This window comes from Rhinolophus ferrumequinum, chromosome 10 (assembly GCF_004115265.2).
Source record: "Rhinolophus ferrumequinum isolate MPI-CBG mRhiFer1 chromosome 10, mRhiFer1_v1.p, whole genome shotgun sequence".
Taxonomy (NCBI): Eukaryota; Metazoa; Chordata; class Mammalia; order Chiroptera; family Rhinolophidae; genus Rhinolophus; species Rhinolophus ferrumequinum.
The window spans coordinates 77,924,909-77,941,322 of record NC_046293.1 but is presented as its reverse complement, the minus strand read 5'-3'; the positions used below and the strand labels follow the sequence as shown (position 1 = coordinate 77,941,322).

Genomic DNA, 16,414 nt, shown 5'->3' with positions numbered 1-16,414 from the left:
GTCTGTCATGTGCTTCATTCATTCTTCCTCACTGAGCTGTAAAGAGTCCTCAGACTCCTTCCTACAGGTGGCCATTCCACATCTACTAGAGGATTCTGGCCCTAAAGTGCAGGCAGGGATATAAGTTATAAATGAAAAATCACACGAAAAGTTTCACTTCAATTTTTAATTTGGGTAAAATTCTGGTTCCTAGGAATGGAGATGAACTACATATTTAGAGGGAAAGGAAGAACGGTAGTCAGGCAATACTGCATAAAGTATTTGCAGATTATATGTTTTTAGAAGTTATAAACATACTACCACTACATTTGTTATTTTAAAATGTATTATGTTCATATATGTAACTGTTATTGACTTTAATGTTTTATGTTTTAGATTGAAACTGGATTTTTTAATACGACAGGGTGCCAAATATAATATGGCTCCCATTAAAAGACTCCATCTATGTCACAATTCAAGTCATGCCATTTGAAAAATTAGCAGCTATTTGTATGTAAAGACTGATATAACATAAACTACAAGGCGGATGCTACGTAATTCTATATCTTATCACCAGTAACATAAAAATTTCCATATGATTTTATAAGATAGTCTGTTTTTAAAACCAAATTACAAAAACATATTTATGTATAAATTTCATTGATGCACAGTTCAATTCAATTATGCCATCTTAAAGTCTAGAACCGAACCACGATGGAGGTTATCTTTTTATTTCACAGTATTAACTATGGTTAGCAGAATCAATGTTCCCTTTCCTTATAAACTAGGATTTTTGTGCCCTGTTTTCTGTGGTCACTATCGTTTATCTATTATCTTACGAATTATTTTCTGTATCAATACACTCTACCTATCTCACAGAATAGCCTCCAGATCAGTGCTATCCAATAGAAATAAAATGTTAAATAATATGTAATTTAAAATTTTCTAGTACTCACATTTAAAAAATGAAAAAGAAATAGATGAAATTATTTTGTAATACATTTTACTTAAGCCACAATACTATTGTTTGAACACAATCAATATAAAATTAGGCAATTTTTTATTCCTTTTTCATACTAAATGTTTGAAATTTGCTGTTTTATATTTCATATCTCAATTCAGACTAACTGTATTGAAAGTACCTGTGGCTACATGTGGCTAGTGGCTAATGTTTTAGACAGCATTGATCTAGAATATAGTTTTTTATCTGCTAGGAAGAGGCTTTCTCTGAATCTTACAAACACCAATGACAAAAAATGCTTCATCTAGGTAAGCAAAAATATGATGGTAGACAATGGATTTTTTATATACTGAAATGAACAGAATTAGATCTATTAGTAATTAATTGGAAATTAGCCTTAACAACCATTAGTCTATAGACTGCTTAGGGGTCTTCTTTCCCGAAATCGAAGTATATTTACTAGATAATTCACTTTCCCCCAGTACAGTCATGAATACCATAAATCCAGATGAATACTTATCTGGCCTTTAAAGATAATGGAAACTGCATCTGGCAGAAAATATGATAATAAAGAAATATAACAAGAGGGAAATTTATCCATTTATTTAATCTCTATTAAGTGAATGACAAATGAAATTTTTTTTCAAAAGGATAAACAAAATTTTTTCTTTTTTCTGAGAAACTTATTGTAGTTACTTTGATTAGAGAACACTACCAGTAAAATATTATCAAAATATGTTCTATACATTTACTTTTACTATTCTAAACTTTAGATCAGTGCTACTCAGATTTTGAGAAAATATGAGTAAATTATGAAATAAGAGAAAATCATGGCAATGACCAATTTCAATAACTAAACAACATAATCAAGAAATACAAGAACTGAAGCTTATTATGCTGATGATACGAGGATTTAAAATTAGGCAAGATCTCTTAAAACACTGCTATTTATTGTTCATTTGCAAGTTTTAATTTCAAAAACCTTTTACTCCTTGTCTGTGCCTTCCAACAACATATTCTTTCTAACTAAAAATGCATTCTTCCTTGTTTTCTCCACAAAAGAAAGACTGAAAACTAATTTCCAAGAATCCTGCTGTATTCTTTCTTTTGCCTCTCGGGCAGAGCAGTACCTATAGCAGTGCTTTGGTTTTTGTTATTCTACCCTTTTCTTTTTTAAATGTGAGTGCTGTGTCTCTAAATAATTTATAAGCACAATAAAGAAATTAGGGTTTGAACTGCTTCCCAAAACATCTAATAAGATCTCTTATAATGCACTATGTATACAAAGATCTTGTTGGCAGACCAAAACTTGGGGAAGCTGATATATCCATAAACCAATATAGTTCACTCTCAAATCAAGACATTCTGGAATTTCCAAACACCCTTGCTAATACTTTTACCAGCCTTTTTGTGATTAGTGATTCATTTTAGCATTGTTAATAGAAATGCTGATGATTGCTTCCAATAGCACTGGGGGAGGACAGGTAGACAGGTGAAGATTGAGTTGGGAAAGGGTTGGGTGAAATGACCCAAATGTCATTATAGGTCCTGCATTTGAATAATAGCATTGCTTAGGTCTGTCACTGTCCATCCATACTTTACCTACGTAAGTGACAATTTGGGATAGTATTTTTAACTTCCCAAATCTTAAAGACAAATATTTGCCCTACTGTCTCCCCAAAGGGACAGGAGAAAGAATATCTTTTGGTTTGATTTCTTTCAGGTTTTACTCAATTTTTAAAAACTTATTCAATTTAAAACTTTACCTTTTCTATTTTTATAAACACAAATTAATATTAAAATAAGTTTGAACGCTGAAAGATTTTTTTATGATAATTTTTAAGACTGGACTCGATAAACAACACTACAAAGAACTTCCAATTTAATACCATAATTAGGAAACTATTTTATTGACATAAATATCAATCATTACCTAAAATTTAAGGAGCATCAGCATTTACCATCTTCCTCAAAATTAATATTATGAAACAATTACACCGATCATAGAATAAGGAAACTATAGATTAAATTATTTGTAGGCAATAAAATAGTTTAATCATAACCAGCTCACTAGCCTTTCCACTTCACTGATTTGAGCGCACAAACCATAAAACCCCATCAATCTCAGCTTTAATGTGGCTTTCTCCTGCAGGGTTCACAATAAGCTAAGATAAAATATTTTCCATCATTACATTATGTTGGTTTTTGGATGCTGTTAGTAACAGGATGATATAACAGCTTGTTAATAAAGCAAATACACATGGAGCTTACGTTCTAATGCTCAATTTCTAGGTCACAACATACGAATCTATGTTTTCTCTATGGATTGACAGTTCAAGGCTCATTAACGTTTCTATCTCAATCAAGCTAAAAGAGATTTAGAAGTTTGAAGTGCAACAGAGCTCTAAAAATAGATGGGGGTGGGCACAAACTAAATAAATGCATCTCTAAATCTGCTTAGTCATTTTCAGATAAAATGTTTAAATAAAGGGTAGGGAAAACAAAGGAAAAACAAAACAAAACAAAAACCCTCAACTTCACTGGTTCCTATTACACAGTAACACACTGGAAAGTCACGGGAGACTTAGCTTTGTGAAGAAAGGTCCAGACTCAGGAGAGCAAAAGATCCTGAGGAGCATTAAAAGTAAATGAAGCATTTTTGCACATTGTATTTACTACAATAACACAGAATATTAGCCACACAATAGTAAGAGTTTAGTAAAATGTATCTGTCATTTTAGACAATATATGAATATGACAAAATTATAAAGTTGAGCTTTGAAAATATTTCTAAATGATAATTTTAAGGCTTTTTAACAAAAATTAAAACTATGGAGTATTTTGAGTCAGTAGAATAATGTTAATGATCCAGAATTAGCATCTACCTTTTATAAATAAGAGTAACATACTTCTGAATGAAACCTTACACATAAAATATTCAATTAATTAAATTGATAAATACTCAAATGTATATTTCATTTTAATTTAAAGAATGTATATTTTCTTAACATAACTCTAATCTAATTAAGATAACTTTAAAAAAAAGAGGACACTTTCATTGTCTATTCTGAATTACTTTATATATCATTTTACCTTTGAAATATCCAATTATGTAATCTGGTCAAATCAAATTTAATACATTAGTTATTTATTAATACTACAGAGTGTCAATAAAATACAGTTATATGCTCCCATGTGTATGCTATTACAATTTATTATTAATAACAACAGCCATATTTAACGCATGTCATAAAATTTTAAACAAAAGAAGAAATTGGATATGCAAATTCTATTGCAATATTTCAAGAACTAATTTCTGGAGGCCATTCTCCATCAATACAGGAACAGAAGCAAAACTGTATTTTACAGATGGGAAATAGGATAACTCACCATAAAACAAAATTATGAACTATGCATAATAATGCAGCTGAAATACAGTAGTCTAAAACCTTGTATCCAATTGGTAACCTGACCAGATATTCACAGACCTCTTGAAAAGAAATAGAGTGCCATTTGCTGAAGCTTGAAGGATTAGTGTGAAGGTTTCTCCTTCTTCTTGCCACTCCCCCATCCACCACTGAGATGCACAGGATTGTCACGGAATGACATGCGTTCTTTCTTAGAAGGTCCTGAATTTGTTATCATTGGTCCAAGTATTCCTTTAATTGAAAAACCTAGACAGTGATATTAAGCGTACATTTTCACTTAACTTGATCCAAGTAAAATTATGCTTTAAAGTAAGAATTTATTCGTCAACAACATGCATTTTAAAATTATATGGTCTTTGAGTTTTAAAAAAATATATTGAGTTTCCTTTTTATACGCAAAATAATATAATCCAAGTTTTGGATAAATTATATTTAGGTTAAATAAGAGAAACTGACTAAAAACGTTAAATAGATATAATAGTTTCCTTCTATCTACAATTCAATATCTCTAGTATTTCAAGACTATGAGATAATGTCATTTCAGTATTTAGATATTTAAATTTGTTTATATCTTCATAATTTACATTTTTGTAATTGCTTATATTTTTATTAAAATGTGTTAAAATTAGTTTTAGAAATAGTCCGATTGAATTAAAAACTTCAGAAAAAACAATTATAGGTAAAATGGTAAACATACGAGATCTAGAATCTAAAGATACTCATGGGTTCTAGTCTGGCTGAATAAAACAGGTTTGCAACTCTGGACAGATCACAGCTTTTCTGAGCCTTAGTTTTATAAAGGAGGGAAATAATCTACATTACAGGTTGTCATGGAGATTGCTTCTGATCATATTTCAGTAGTGGTAAGATCTGTGAGAGTGCTTTGTAAACAGGTGCTATAAACGGAAGACATTATTATTTGTATTCAACAAATCAGAATTTCTCTAGAGAAAGAGGAACGAAAAACTGTTGGAGGTTAAAATCAAATAGCAGTTGGGAGAATGGGATAGTGCATTAGCAATGTTCTACTTGGAAAGATTATAAAATGCTGTATCAAGAATTTTATGAAAGAATTATGATCATCTGCTTTAAATCCCGTGGGGATTAAGCCAGCACACAGGGCTGTATCTGTGGGGAAGGGGTTTGAAAAGCCCAGAGTGAGGCCTTTCAGAGCTCCCTTAGTACTGGCTGCAGTACTAAGGTTCATGCCACGCTACTCTGGGTTGTGAAACTTTTGTGCTTTACATAAGTCTTGGGGGGGATATCTAATTATTTTTTTCCTGAAATTAATACTTTCCTAACTAAAATTTTCGATATTTTAAAAATATATGGCCATATAGACAGGTTAGGAAACCTATGGTGGAACATGATGGTGAATATTGATTGTAAAAGTCCATTTTGTATTTAAAAGCTCTTTTCAAATAAAACCCTTTTGGTTTTTAATCTTAAAACTGTGATTAGGAAAACACATTCAAAGGAGTTAATGAGCATCTATAAACGACGCCTATTTTACTCTTAGTCTACAAAGAGAACATTCCTGAAGGGTAGGGACAAATGAAAAGCTATTGTTTGGGAAAGTGTGCGCTAGGCACCAAGAGGCTAATAGCTACAAGCAGGAGTCTGCAATGGAGTCCGAGACAGAGCAGAGCTCAGGAGTTGAGAGACCTCCACAGCTGGTGCTCCTGAAGGCTCTCTCAACAGAGAGAACCAATAGGAGATGCCAAGTGGAGTTGGCTTTCATGTGCCGGCCAGATTGAGCCTGCATTAAGCTACTCCCTGTCAGTCAGTCAGTAGTCCTTTGTGAGACTCTAAGAATTCTTTCAAGCAACAGGAATATTACTGGTGCAGAAAAGCAAGAATTTCCTAATGATAAAACAGCAGCCTAAAAAAACGTAAGAAAGCATGCTAAAAGCTTATCCACTTTCTGTTAGTTACATAATGGAAATATATTTTTTCCACGTAACAGAATGGAATGTCTACTTTGGACTACTTAAAACACACACACACACACACACACACACACACACACACACACACACACACACCATTTAAAACACACACACACACACACACACACACACACACACACACACCATTAACCGTAAACCTTCCTCTTGCGCCAGCAGTAAAAATTCGTTGATGAATAAACTATATCCTGGATAACAAGTGTGTATTTACTAGAACATATTACTTAAGGAGAATTCTGACACTGGAGAGGTGAGGGAGCAGGGAGATCTGAGAAATGAAGAGCTTGGGCCACCTTTAGAATTCAGATGTACTTACTTCAGAAGGAAAAAAAAAAGAGAGATAAATAAAAGAGTGGATTCCTAGAAATGGCTAACACAAATGTTTTGTTCCAATAGATAAAGCTAAATCAAGTTCCGTGCAAGCATTATTCAAGGTAATAACTAGCAACAAGTGTGTATTTTTAAAATATAATGCAATAACATAGTTCATTATTGGTTAATATTTTTGATGAAAGAATCTTAATGGTATAAAGATGTATTATTTAATGCCTTTATTCTTAATATAAGGATTTTATCAAAGATTGCAAATAATACATATGGAAGAAGGGTAGTACTTTCTATATAAAGTATTGAAATATTTACATATAATTTCATATACTAAAACAATTACTTCAAAATGAAATAAATTGAATTACATCAAAGTATAGTTTTTTTTCCCAGATCAAATCTTAATTTTTACCAGTGTTTCTACATTCTAAACGATTTTCCTATTTACTACAAATTTACGGTATGGTACAAGTTTATTTATTTATTTATTTATTTATTTATTTATTTATTTATTTATTTATTTCCCTGATACTGTTCTGTTGTTTTTATTATTTTGAAGCTGCTACTGAATCTTCACGTCTTTTTGTACTTAATGTAACCTTATGTTTAAAAGGAAGTTTGTAAATATTTCATTGGTTAGTATAATTCCTTCAGCAAATAATAATTATAAGTTAAAAAACATATTGTGTGACAAAACACATTGTGTGACAAGTACAAGGCAGCTTCGAAGCAATTTTGAAGTATATTTTCAGTGAAATGAAAATGCTGTAGGAAATTAGTCTTTAAAATTACATAAACACACGTGAATGCTGTTTTTTAAAAAACAGTATTTTAGGTGTGATTAAAGGCTTGTATTTTATTGTTTTGCTATGTATAAACAATTTGAGCAGTAATCAATGTAGCTTATTCTCTCACTGCATTTAGTGAGATTATTTTTGTTACCATATAAATTCTTGAACCACCAGATATATAGAAAATAAACCGAGGAATAAAACAACACATCTATTAAGGAACCACATATTGGAATTCAGTGCAAAGCTATTACTTCGTCCTATGATTACTCTAGAAATGAAAAAAAAAAGCAATTTAATACAGTCAATGTATAATCATTCTAAAATTACTTACCCACATGAAAATAAAATAGTGAGAGAATCTTGCCTCAAAAAATTGATATTAGAGCTAGACCTACTGATGGGTTCCTGGAGTTAAAAAAAAATATGACTAAAGGAGCTTTTACAGTTTGTTTTTCTTTCCTGCAACATTATTGTTATAGATTTTATGTTTCTTTAACAAGAGTTTGCTGCGTATTTACAGGTGATCTTACCAATCAACCAATCGTCTCTTACAAATATGCTGAAAGTGTGTCTTGATAAGTATGCTTTATCTTCCAATACATCACTTCTTTGCCACATAATCTGCATTCTGCTAAAGATTTGCTTTGGTCTCATAAATACTTTTGTTTTGTTAAATTCTTGGTTCTTTAACAAATGTCAAGGTCTATATATGCTGTGTTTTGATAAGTAATTCAATATGTAAAATGCTTTGAATAACTTTCCTGGTATGGATAAAACAAAACAAAACAAAAAAACTTCATTAAACAGGTCAAAATAAAAATTTCATGATGTATAGTAATACGTCATTAGATTTTCATTGATACACTTAACACTGTGTGTCTGGATATAGAAATTATTTCAAAGCTCTTCCCATATTGTATTGCTTAACAGCAGATAGAGCATAAGTAAAGCATGGAGAAACAAAAATATTCAACATTTTAATGAAAGTGACCAGAACAAATTTTTAGCAGGAAAGCATTTACATCACTTTAAGTGCTATGAATGAGTTACAGTTGGCAAGTCTGAGGTTGAGGTAAATATTACAGTGTTCAAATAACAGTTGCTTTTTAAGGCCATTGCTATATCCAACCTTGAATTATAATGATCATTTACAGTGAGCTTCAGGTAGATAGTTTAAAGTCTCACATTAAGAATTAAAATAAATAACCAGCAGGTAGTTTACATCATATTTGGCTTTCCTCAAAGTAACATGGAGATTTTGCTTGTTTTTGAATTTTTTTTCACCTTTCTTCAGTGAATAAAACTTTTCAATAAAACTTATAAAAAGACTAATAAAATATCTGATTTTTGAAATCCCCGTTGGACAATGACATTTAGTGCTCCTTCTTACCCCAAATTTGAGACATATAAATAATAAAACAGGTGGTTTTTTTTTGATACTCACAAAAATATACACAGTATTTGTTGCTAAAAATCACACTGCCAGTTATTTCTTTTTTAATTAACATGTGTGACGTATAATTAGTTTTGTCTATGTACATTTATTTAAAAAAACAATTCTTAATGATAAAAGCTAATACCTATGTAGGATGGGGACTCTTATTTTGGTAGATATTGTACAGGTTTTTACTTTTGTATATTGTCTATTTCTTGATCTTTTATAATAGTTACTATTCATAGTTGATTTACAGTCTTTGAGGTCTCCTTATAATACGCACTGTTTTCCCAGGTTTTATTATTTTTTAACACACTGCTGAGTTTATTTCTTCTTAAAGATATCTTGTGACTGTCTATACACAGACAAAGGTGGCTAGAATGTGGTGCTGAAAAATACTGTCTTGTTTCTATAAATTCTGTGGTTCTTATACTACAGAATTTGTTTTCTTTTTTTTTTTTCTGAAGGAACTTTTTTTTTTGAGTGATTTATTTTTGGTTTCAATATCTAAATAGGTTTTGTGATTTTTTCCCCCCAGGATTACATTTGCTTTCTGTCATGTGGCCCTTAAATTAACTAAAACACTTTTCATTCTATATAACTCTGGTTTTTACAGTTTTCTGGTTTCTCATGAAACAAGTGGACTCTTATTGAGTACAATTATCCCCCCTTATCCATGGGAGATATGTTCCAAGACCCCCAGTGGATGCCTGCAACCTCGGATAGTACTGGTTCATATATATATATGAATATATATATATGAATATTTTTCCTGTACATACATACCTTTTGATTTAAAGGAAGCACTTTATGGTTTCTCTTTGGCATTTCTGATTTGCTAGCATCATTACTCTTGCACTTTAGGGCCATTACTAAGTCAAATAATGGTAACTTGAACACAGCACTGTGATACCACCACAGTTGATCTGATAACCAAGACAGCAGCTAAATGACTAATGGCAAGCAGTGCTATACAGCTGGACAAAAGGATGATTCATGTTCTGGGCAGGACAGAGAGAGACAGAGTGAGATTTCATCCTGGTACTTGGAATGGTGGCAATTTAAAACTTATGAATTGTTTATTTCTGGAATTTTCCATTTAATATTTCCTATCCATTTAATGTGATGGATAGTGTGATAAATATTATTTATAAACTAGAAAAATTATCTCCCTTACATGATTATGTAATATAATATAATGTAAGCTAAATACCTAGACCAATTCCTGCCTCATGTCTGGTATCAGTAACCTAATTAGAACAATATTAAAAAAAATAAATAAAACTTATGAATTGTTTATTTCTGGAATTCTCCATTTAATATTTTCGGACTGTGGTTGACCACAGGAAACTGGAACCATGGAAGGTGAAACCGTGAATAAGGGGAACTACTGTATTTAAACTTCTAAATTGATTAGTAATAAAAAGTGTAACTCAATAAGACATTAAGAATGAAATTTAACAAACTATAAGCTACCCAAGTATTCATTTTCTACGGCACACAGTTCGTTTTAAAATCAGGTCATATATCCCTTTACTCTTGTCAAAGCAGGGAAGGTCCGTTCCCAACTTCTCCCATCTATTTTTTTTTTTAAGTTCTCTTTGGACTCTATTCATTTTGATTATAATTACAAGTGTCCATAAATGTTTGTAATTAAAGAATAATAGCATAAACAATGCCAATTATTGAGAGAATTGTTTACCCTTAATCCATATTCATAGTCCTTTGAAACAACCCAGTTGTTATATAACATTATATTTAAATTCTAATAATCTCCTCTTACCCCCATTTTCTTATGTTAATTTTGCCAAAGTGAATGTTTAGCAAAAATATGCATTTTAAGTAAATTCCAAAATGTTTACCACTGAGTAGTTATCCTTTGGAATGTAAACATTTAAAACCTAAATTAGATTTTCAAGATCACCTGGGGTTTTTGGAAGCTTTAATTTAAAATCTTTCTTTTATTTACACATGAATTCAACATGTATTTATTTAGCAGGCACTGTTTGTTCCATTCTGCCTTTCAATGGAGCTTTCCTGTCAATTTTCTTCCATGTGCCAAAGAATATTAGTAACTATCAAACTGTAATTGCTTTCCATCTGACTCTCTTTTCATAATTATATCTTTACAGTCCTCATATGGAACTTCTATAAAACAAATACTTATTTTCACATTCCCAGATAGTGAAGACTTGTGGATAGGTTTCTCAAAATCTTTTCATGAAAACTTTCATTATCCCTTTTCATGCTTATTAGTTCTTAGCAGAGAGACATTTGGCAACAATAAACATGACTAGCCTAAGGAGTTATTACATTATTGCACTTAGGTTTCATTCATTTGACAAGTGCATTTCACATTTGACCATACCCATTTATTTTTGCACCATGTTAGCTAGTATAAAAAATTGGCTTGAAAGGAACAATAATAACCAAAAAAAAAGTGTCAGAGTAAAACAGTTTGTGTAAGAAAGAAGAGGATCATGAAGGAGTGAAAACTAAAATATTACAGTTAGAAACATGGTGCTTTAATCTATTATCAAAAAAAATTATATGGATCACCTCCTTAAAAATCTTAAAATGCATATAATTTTTTCGTTTTGTTTTGGTTTTGCTTTTTACAAAGAATAAATGTAGCTGACATATGTACAACTAGTTCTCTCATAAAAATACAGTTGAAATTTGTCTTTCTCTGGATGATGTCAAGTGCTGGTGAAACTAACTACTGTTTTAGGTCTGTAAACATTATTCTGTGGTTACTAATAACTGTTATATTTAACTGTGTCTGGAATCATTGTTGATGACATGACAGTTCATTAAACTGTCTCAGATCTTTGAAATTGGCAGTATCAAACTGTTAAAGGACATTAAATCAACAGCTACATTATATGCCTACGCTGTACTAGACTTTTGATATATATATATCTATTACATGAATCCACCATCCATGTAATCATGCTTTTGGTATAATAGTAATTAATTTTGACTATCCAGTTCTGGTTATGGGAATATTTTAAGGGTTGAAGTGTTAATGTTAATGTGTTTGTTCAATTGATTGTCAAAATTCAGGGACAAAAATATCAAAACCTAACAAATCTGCATTTTGAAAGCTCCTGTCAAAAATCTTGAGACCAAGAAAAATCAGAGTTAATAAAAAGAGCCTTAAAATTTAAAAACTGACATTATTAGAGACCAACTCTTGCTGAACAACAACAAAAATAGTTCTATGTGATGTAGGTTTAACTTCTTTATTGACATGTTACTTTAAATTGAATACTTCAGATAAAAAACAAAAGAGGAGAAACAAAGCCCGATTTCATTTTATATATATAACAAAAAAGTTTAACTTGGCCACAATTGTTTACAAAAATCTCATCTCTACCTTATTATTTTTTAATTTGTTTTATTTTAATTTTTTTATTAAATTTATTGGGGTGACATTAGTTAGTAAAATTATACAGATTTTAAGTGTATGTTTCTATAATACATCATCTATCTATTACATTGTGGTTCAACTCCCAGAGTCAGTTCTCCTATCATCATATATTTACTTTTATTTGGGCAAAAAGTATAACATCTAGAGTTGGATTGAAGTTTGAATCTTTTAAATGTGAAATATGATAGTCAAATTTTACTTATGTACAATGAAATTTTGCAGCAATTGGCACATACAGTGGTATCACAGTATTATTTTACTAGAAGATTTTGTAGGCAGAACATCATCATTTATAAGTATGACAATTAATCAAATGTATGCCAGTTAATTAAAGTTTAGCATTAATAAAATTTTTGCTTGAACACAATTACATTACTTTTGACTATCAAATCTATTAAAAGAGTATTAGTGGCCGGCCCGGTGGCTCAGGTGGTTAGAGCTGCATGCTCCTAACTCCGAAGGCTGCTTTGCCAGTTCAATTCCTTGAGTCCCGCAAGGGACGGTGGGCAGCGCCCCCTGAAACTAAGATTGAACATGGCACCTTGAGCTGAGCTGCCGCTGAGCTCCCGGATGGCTCAGTTGGTTGGAGCGCATCCTCTCAACCACAGGGTTGCCAGTTTGATTCCTCGAGTCCCACAAGGGATGGTGGGCAGTGCCCCCTGCAACTAGAAAAAATGGCAACTGGACCTGGAGCTGAGCTGCGCCCTCCACGATTAAGACTGAAAGGAAAACAACTTGACTTGGAAAAAAAGGCCTGGGAGTACACACTGTTCCCCAATAAAGTCCTGTTCCCCTTCCCCAATAAAATCTTTAAAAAAAGAGTATTAGGTGCTCTTGCCCATATTTTCTCATCACCCATTTGCTCTTTAATTCTCTGCCAGTGGTAATTCACTCCTAACTTTCCTGAAAATTCACACTGAAGAAGTAGTAGTGATTTAAGAGTCCACTATGTCCCAAGTCCTGCCTTGGCATTTTATATTCACCATCTCTTTTTATCATCCTTACAAGTCTGCAAGATACATATCACCCTCATTTTTAAAATGGGGAAACTGAGGTAACACAGTTAAATTACTTGCCTGAAGGTAAATGATAGTAATGAAATTGAAACATGGCTTTACATGACAAAAGTTTATCATAAAGAAGACAACATCTTATTTAATATTTGGAAATAAAGTATACCTCTAATATAATAGTACCATAAAGAAAACCATTCAGTAGCAAATGTGAGACGCATATCTGTTTTTGCATGCCTTGGAATGGAAAGAACTGTCCATTACCTGGAATAAGGGCTATGAAACTACAAATGAATAAATGTATCCATGTAAACCAATACTATCCTCAATTTCTGTAAGGAAACACAGAAAGATATTTCTATATCTGTATTCATATCTATATCTATAATATAGGTTATAATTTCATAACCCTTAACATGATTTTTAAAATTTAATAATTATGTTGTAAAAAGTTTTTTCAAGCTTTGTTATCTTTACTTATGTCTTTCTGTTTACACTTCAAGGTCTTTGTAAACTAGGTATTACCATAATTTCTGAAGCTGTTCAAAGACTACTCCCATATTTGAGGGATTTCGGTTGTATGACATGAACACATACTTTAATAAAATAGAATTAATGAATAGTGTCTCCTTTAAACTTTGCAAAAATAAACATAAAATACTAGAGACTACATGTTTTTTTCTTTGAGAGAATGTATGAGAAAAATCGATCAGAAATATATAATTATCCAGATTTTCTAAAGGTTAGGTACAAGTAAAACTAATATATTAGTTAATTAGTGGACAATTGAAACAAAACTCAATTTATTCTTTTTGCATATAGTTTTAGTCTATACTGAATATGCAAGTAGGGACATGATTAAAGATAATTTTTACTCATCTTTTGACCACTCTGTGATAGAAAATTAAATTAAATGTAAAATGTTTCTAACCATTCAGTAAGGAAATTATTGATTTGTAAATTTAAGTTATGCAATATAAATGATCAATAGGAAGTAGCGGAGCTGCCAAAATTGTCAAAATGCTAGAGATTTTGGGGCCTTGATAAAGGGAAATTTCAAAGGAAATAAAGGTTAGAAGCGAAGTGCTAGAAGACTTGGAGAACAGCAAGATGACAAAATGGGAAGGTCAATCCACCAGTGAAGCATCAGTGATTCGTATTATATTTATAAATAAAAATAAAACCATTTATAACTATGTAGGTATTATATATGATGTTTTACAGTTTGAAAATCATGCTTGCAACTGAATGTAAATGGTAATGTAGCAAGAATTAGGAGGTAAAGTTGTGTGTGTATCTATCATCTATCTATCTATCTATCTATCTATCTATCTATCTATCTATCTATCTGTCATCTATCTATCTTCTATCTATCTATCTATCTATCTATCTATCTATCTATCTATCTATCTATCTATCTATCTATCTATCTATCTATATCTTTTTGGCCTGGTATTTTATGTAAAATTGCAAATCTATGATTCAAATAGGAAAGGGTAGTATGAAAATGCCGTATAATTATGGTTTTTCTCTTTCTTTAACAGTAAGAGACTCTATGATGGGAATGTCATTGTTCTGGCTGTCAGGGGACAATAAAGTGTGAATATTGACACTTTTGTTGTGTTGAAAAATACTCCCTAGATGATTTTGAACAGCAGCAGCTAGTCCAGTACCAGGGCTATAATTCCTTAAAAAATACTAGGGCCCTTAGTGTTGAGAGAACTGTATGGCCCCCATATGGGCAGTTTATTTTGGAATATTCTTAGACATAGTAACTGTAGTTACTCAGACTGTGACTCACTAAACATAAGTTCTTAAGGAGGACGGCCCAGAGTGAGCCATGTGTTTAAATTTAGAAGAGTCTCTTTGGAGAACACATTTTTTTCTCACCCAATCAAGTTTTCTTAATGTAGGAGTGGAGAGAAAGAAACAGCTGGTGACCACAGATGTAGGTCCTCCCACGTTAAAAATTAACACTGCAATTAATTAACACATCTTTGCATTGGGTGGGGTTTATTATTAACACTTTCAGAGAGAATAACCCAAGCTATTTCACATAAGAGATATTGCTTATATATTTTTGAATACCAAAATAATTTTTGAAAGGAAATTTAAGCTCTATTAAAAAATTACAACCTTTACTATATTAAGTGTAATTACAAGGTACAGAATCTGACCTGTGTTTTTTAAAAGTTGAAAAATTTGACAATTAATTGAATTTGAAATTATCTCTACGACATGTGCCAAATATATATTAAGTGCTCAATAAATGTACATTGAATCAAAGAGCCACAAATAACTTCAAAGGTACAATTCAAGGCTGGATTTAAAGTATTATTAACCTTAATTTCAAAAAGAGAATCCCTCTGTTTCCTTCCAGTTTGGGCCCATAAATATACTAGTGTTCTCTTCGAAACGTATATTACTTTCTTCAGTAATGCAGTAATTTCTTCAGACTGTAGGCCTGATTCTCTAGTTAATATTCTGCACGAGAATAATCAGATTTAAAAACAAGGCCATCTTTCACACAGTCCTGTAAATTGAAAAACTGACATTTCTCTTAAAGACGATAGCTTATTCCTTTGTTTTTAACATCCTATCACTTTATTTTTCTTGTAATAACATTTCACATTTGAACACATTATAGGCTTTACTAATTACTTTCAGGATAACTTATTTATTACATTACCTTTTGAATGGGTACCTAATTCCATCTTGAAGGTCTTTAATTTTAAATTTATAAGCAACAACTTCTTCCTAAAAGGTAAACAGCTAGGTAAAGACTAAGCTAAAGATCACTTCCAAATGCTACCCTATGAAATGTTAACTGGGTTCTCAATTTGAAATTGCTTTATTTTTTTCTTTTAAAATAATATATTGGCATATTAAGATATCAACTACTAAGTATAGTAACATATTCTTAAGCCAAATTATTTCAGTAGGCATGCTGACTTTCAGAATCACTTCTAGCTTTTTAAAATTCAACTTGATTTTATAAAATAACTATCATTTCTCATAGATGGTGGAATTTTCTAATTTTTATGTGGAAAACATTTAAAGGACTTATTTATATTTTC

The 16,414-nt window shown here is 31.3% G+C and overlaps 1 protein-coding gene across 1 annotated transcript in view; it reads right to left on the bottom strand.

Moving 5' to 3' along the window:
• Nucleotides 1-4,140: 4,140 nt before the first annotated feature.
• Nucleotides 4,141-16,414, bottom strand: part of LRRIQ1 (leucine rich repeats and IQ motif containing 1) — a 185,824-nt gene continuing 173,550 nt past the window's right edge. The window contains exon 28 of the mRNA XM_033117564.1: nt 4,141-4,614. Within this exon, the coding sequence (XP_032973455.1) occupies nt 4,472-4,614 (143 nt within the window). The 3' untranslated portion in view covers nt 4,141-4,471. The remainder of the gene's footprint in view (nt 4,615-16,414) is intronic.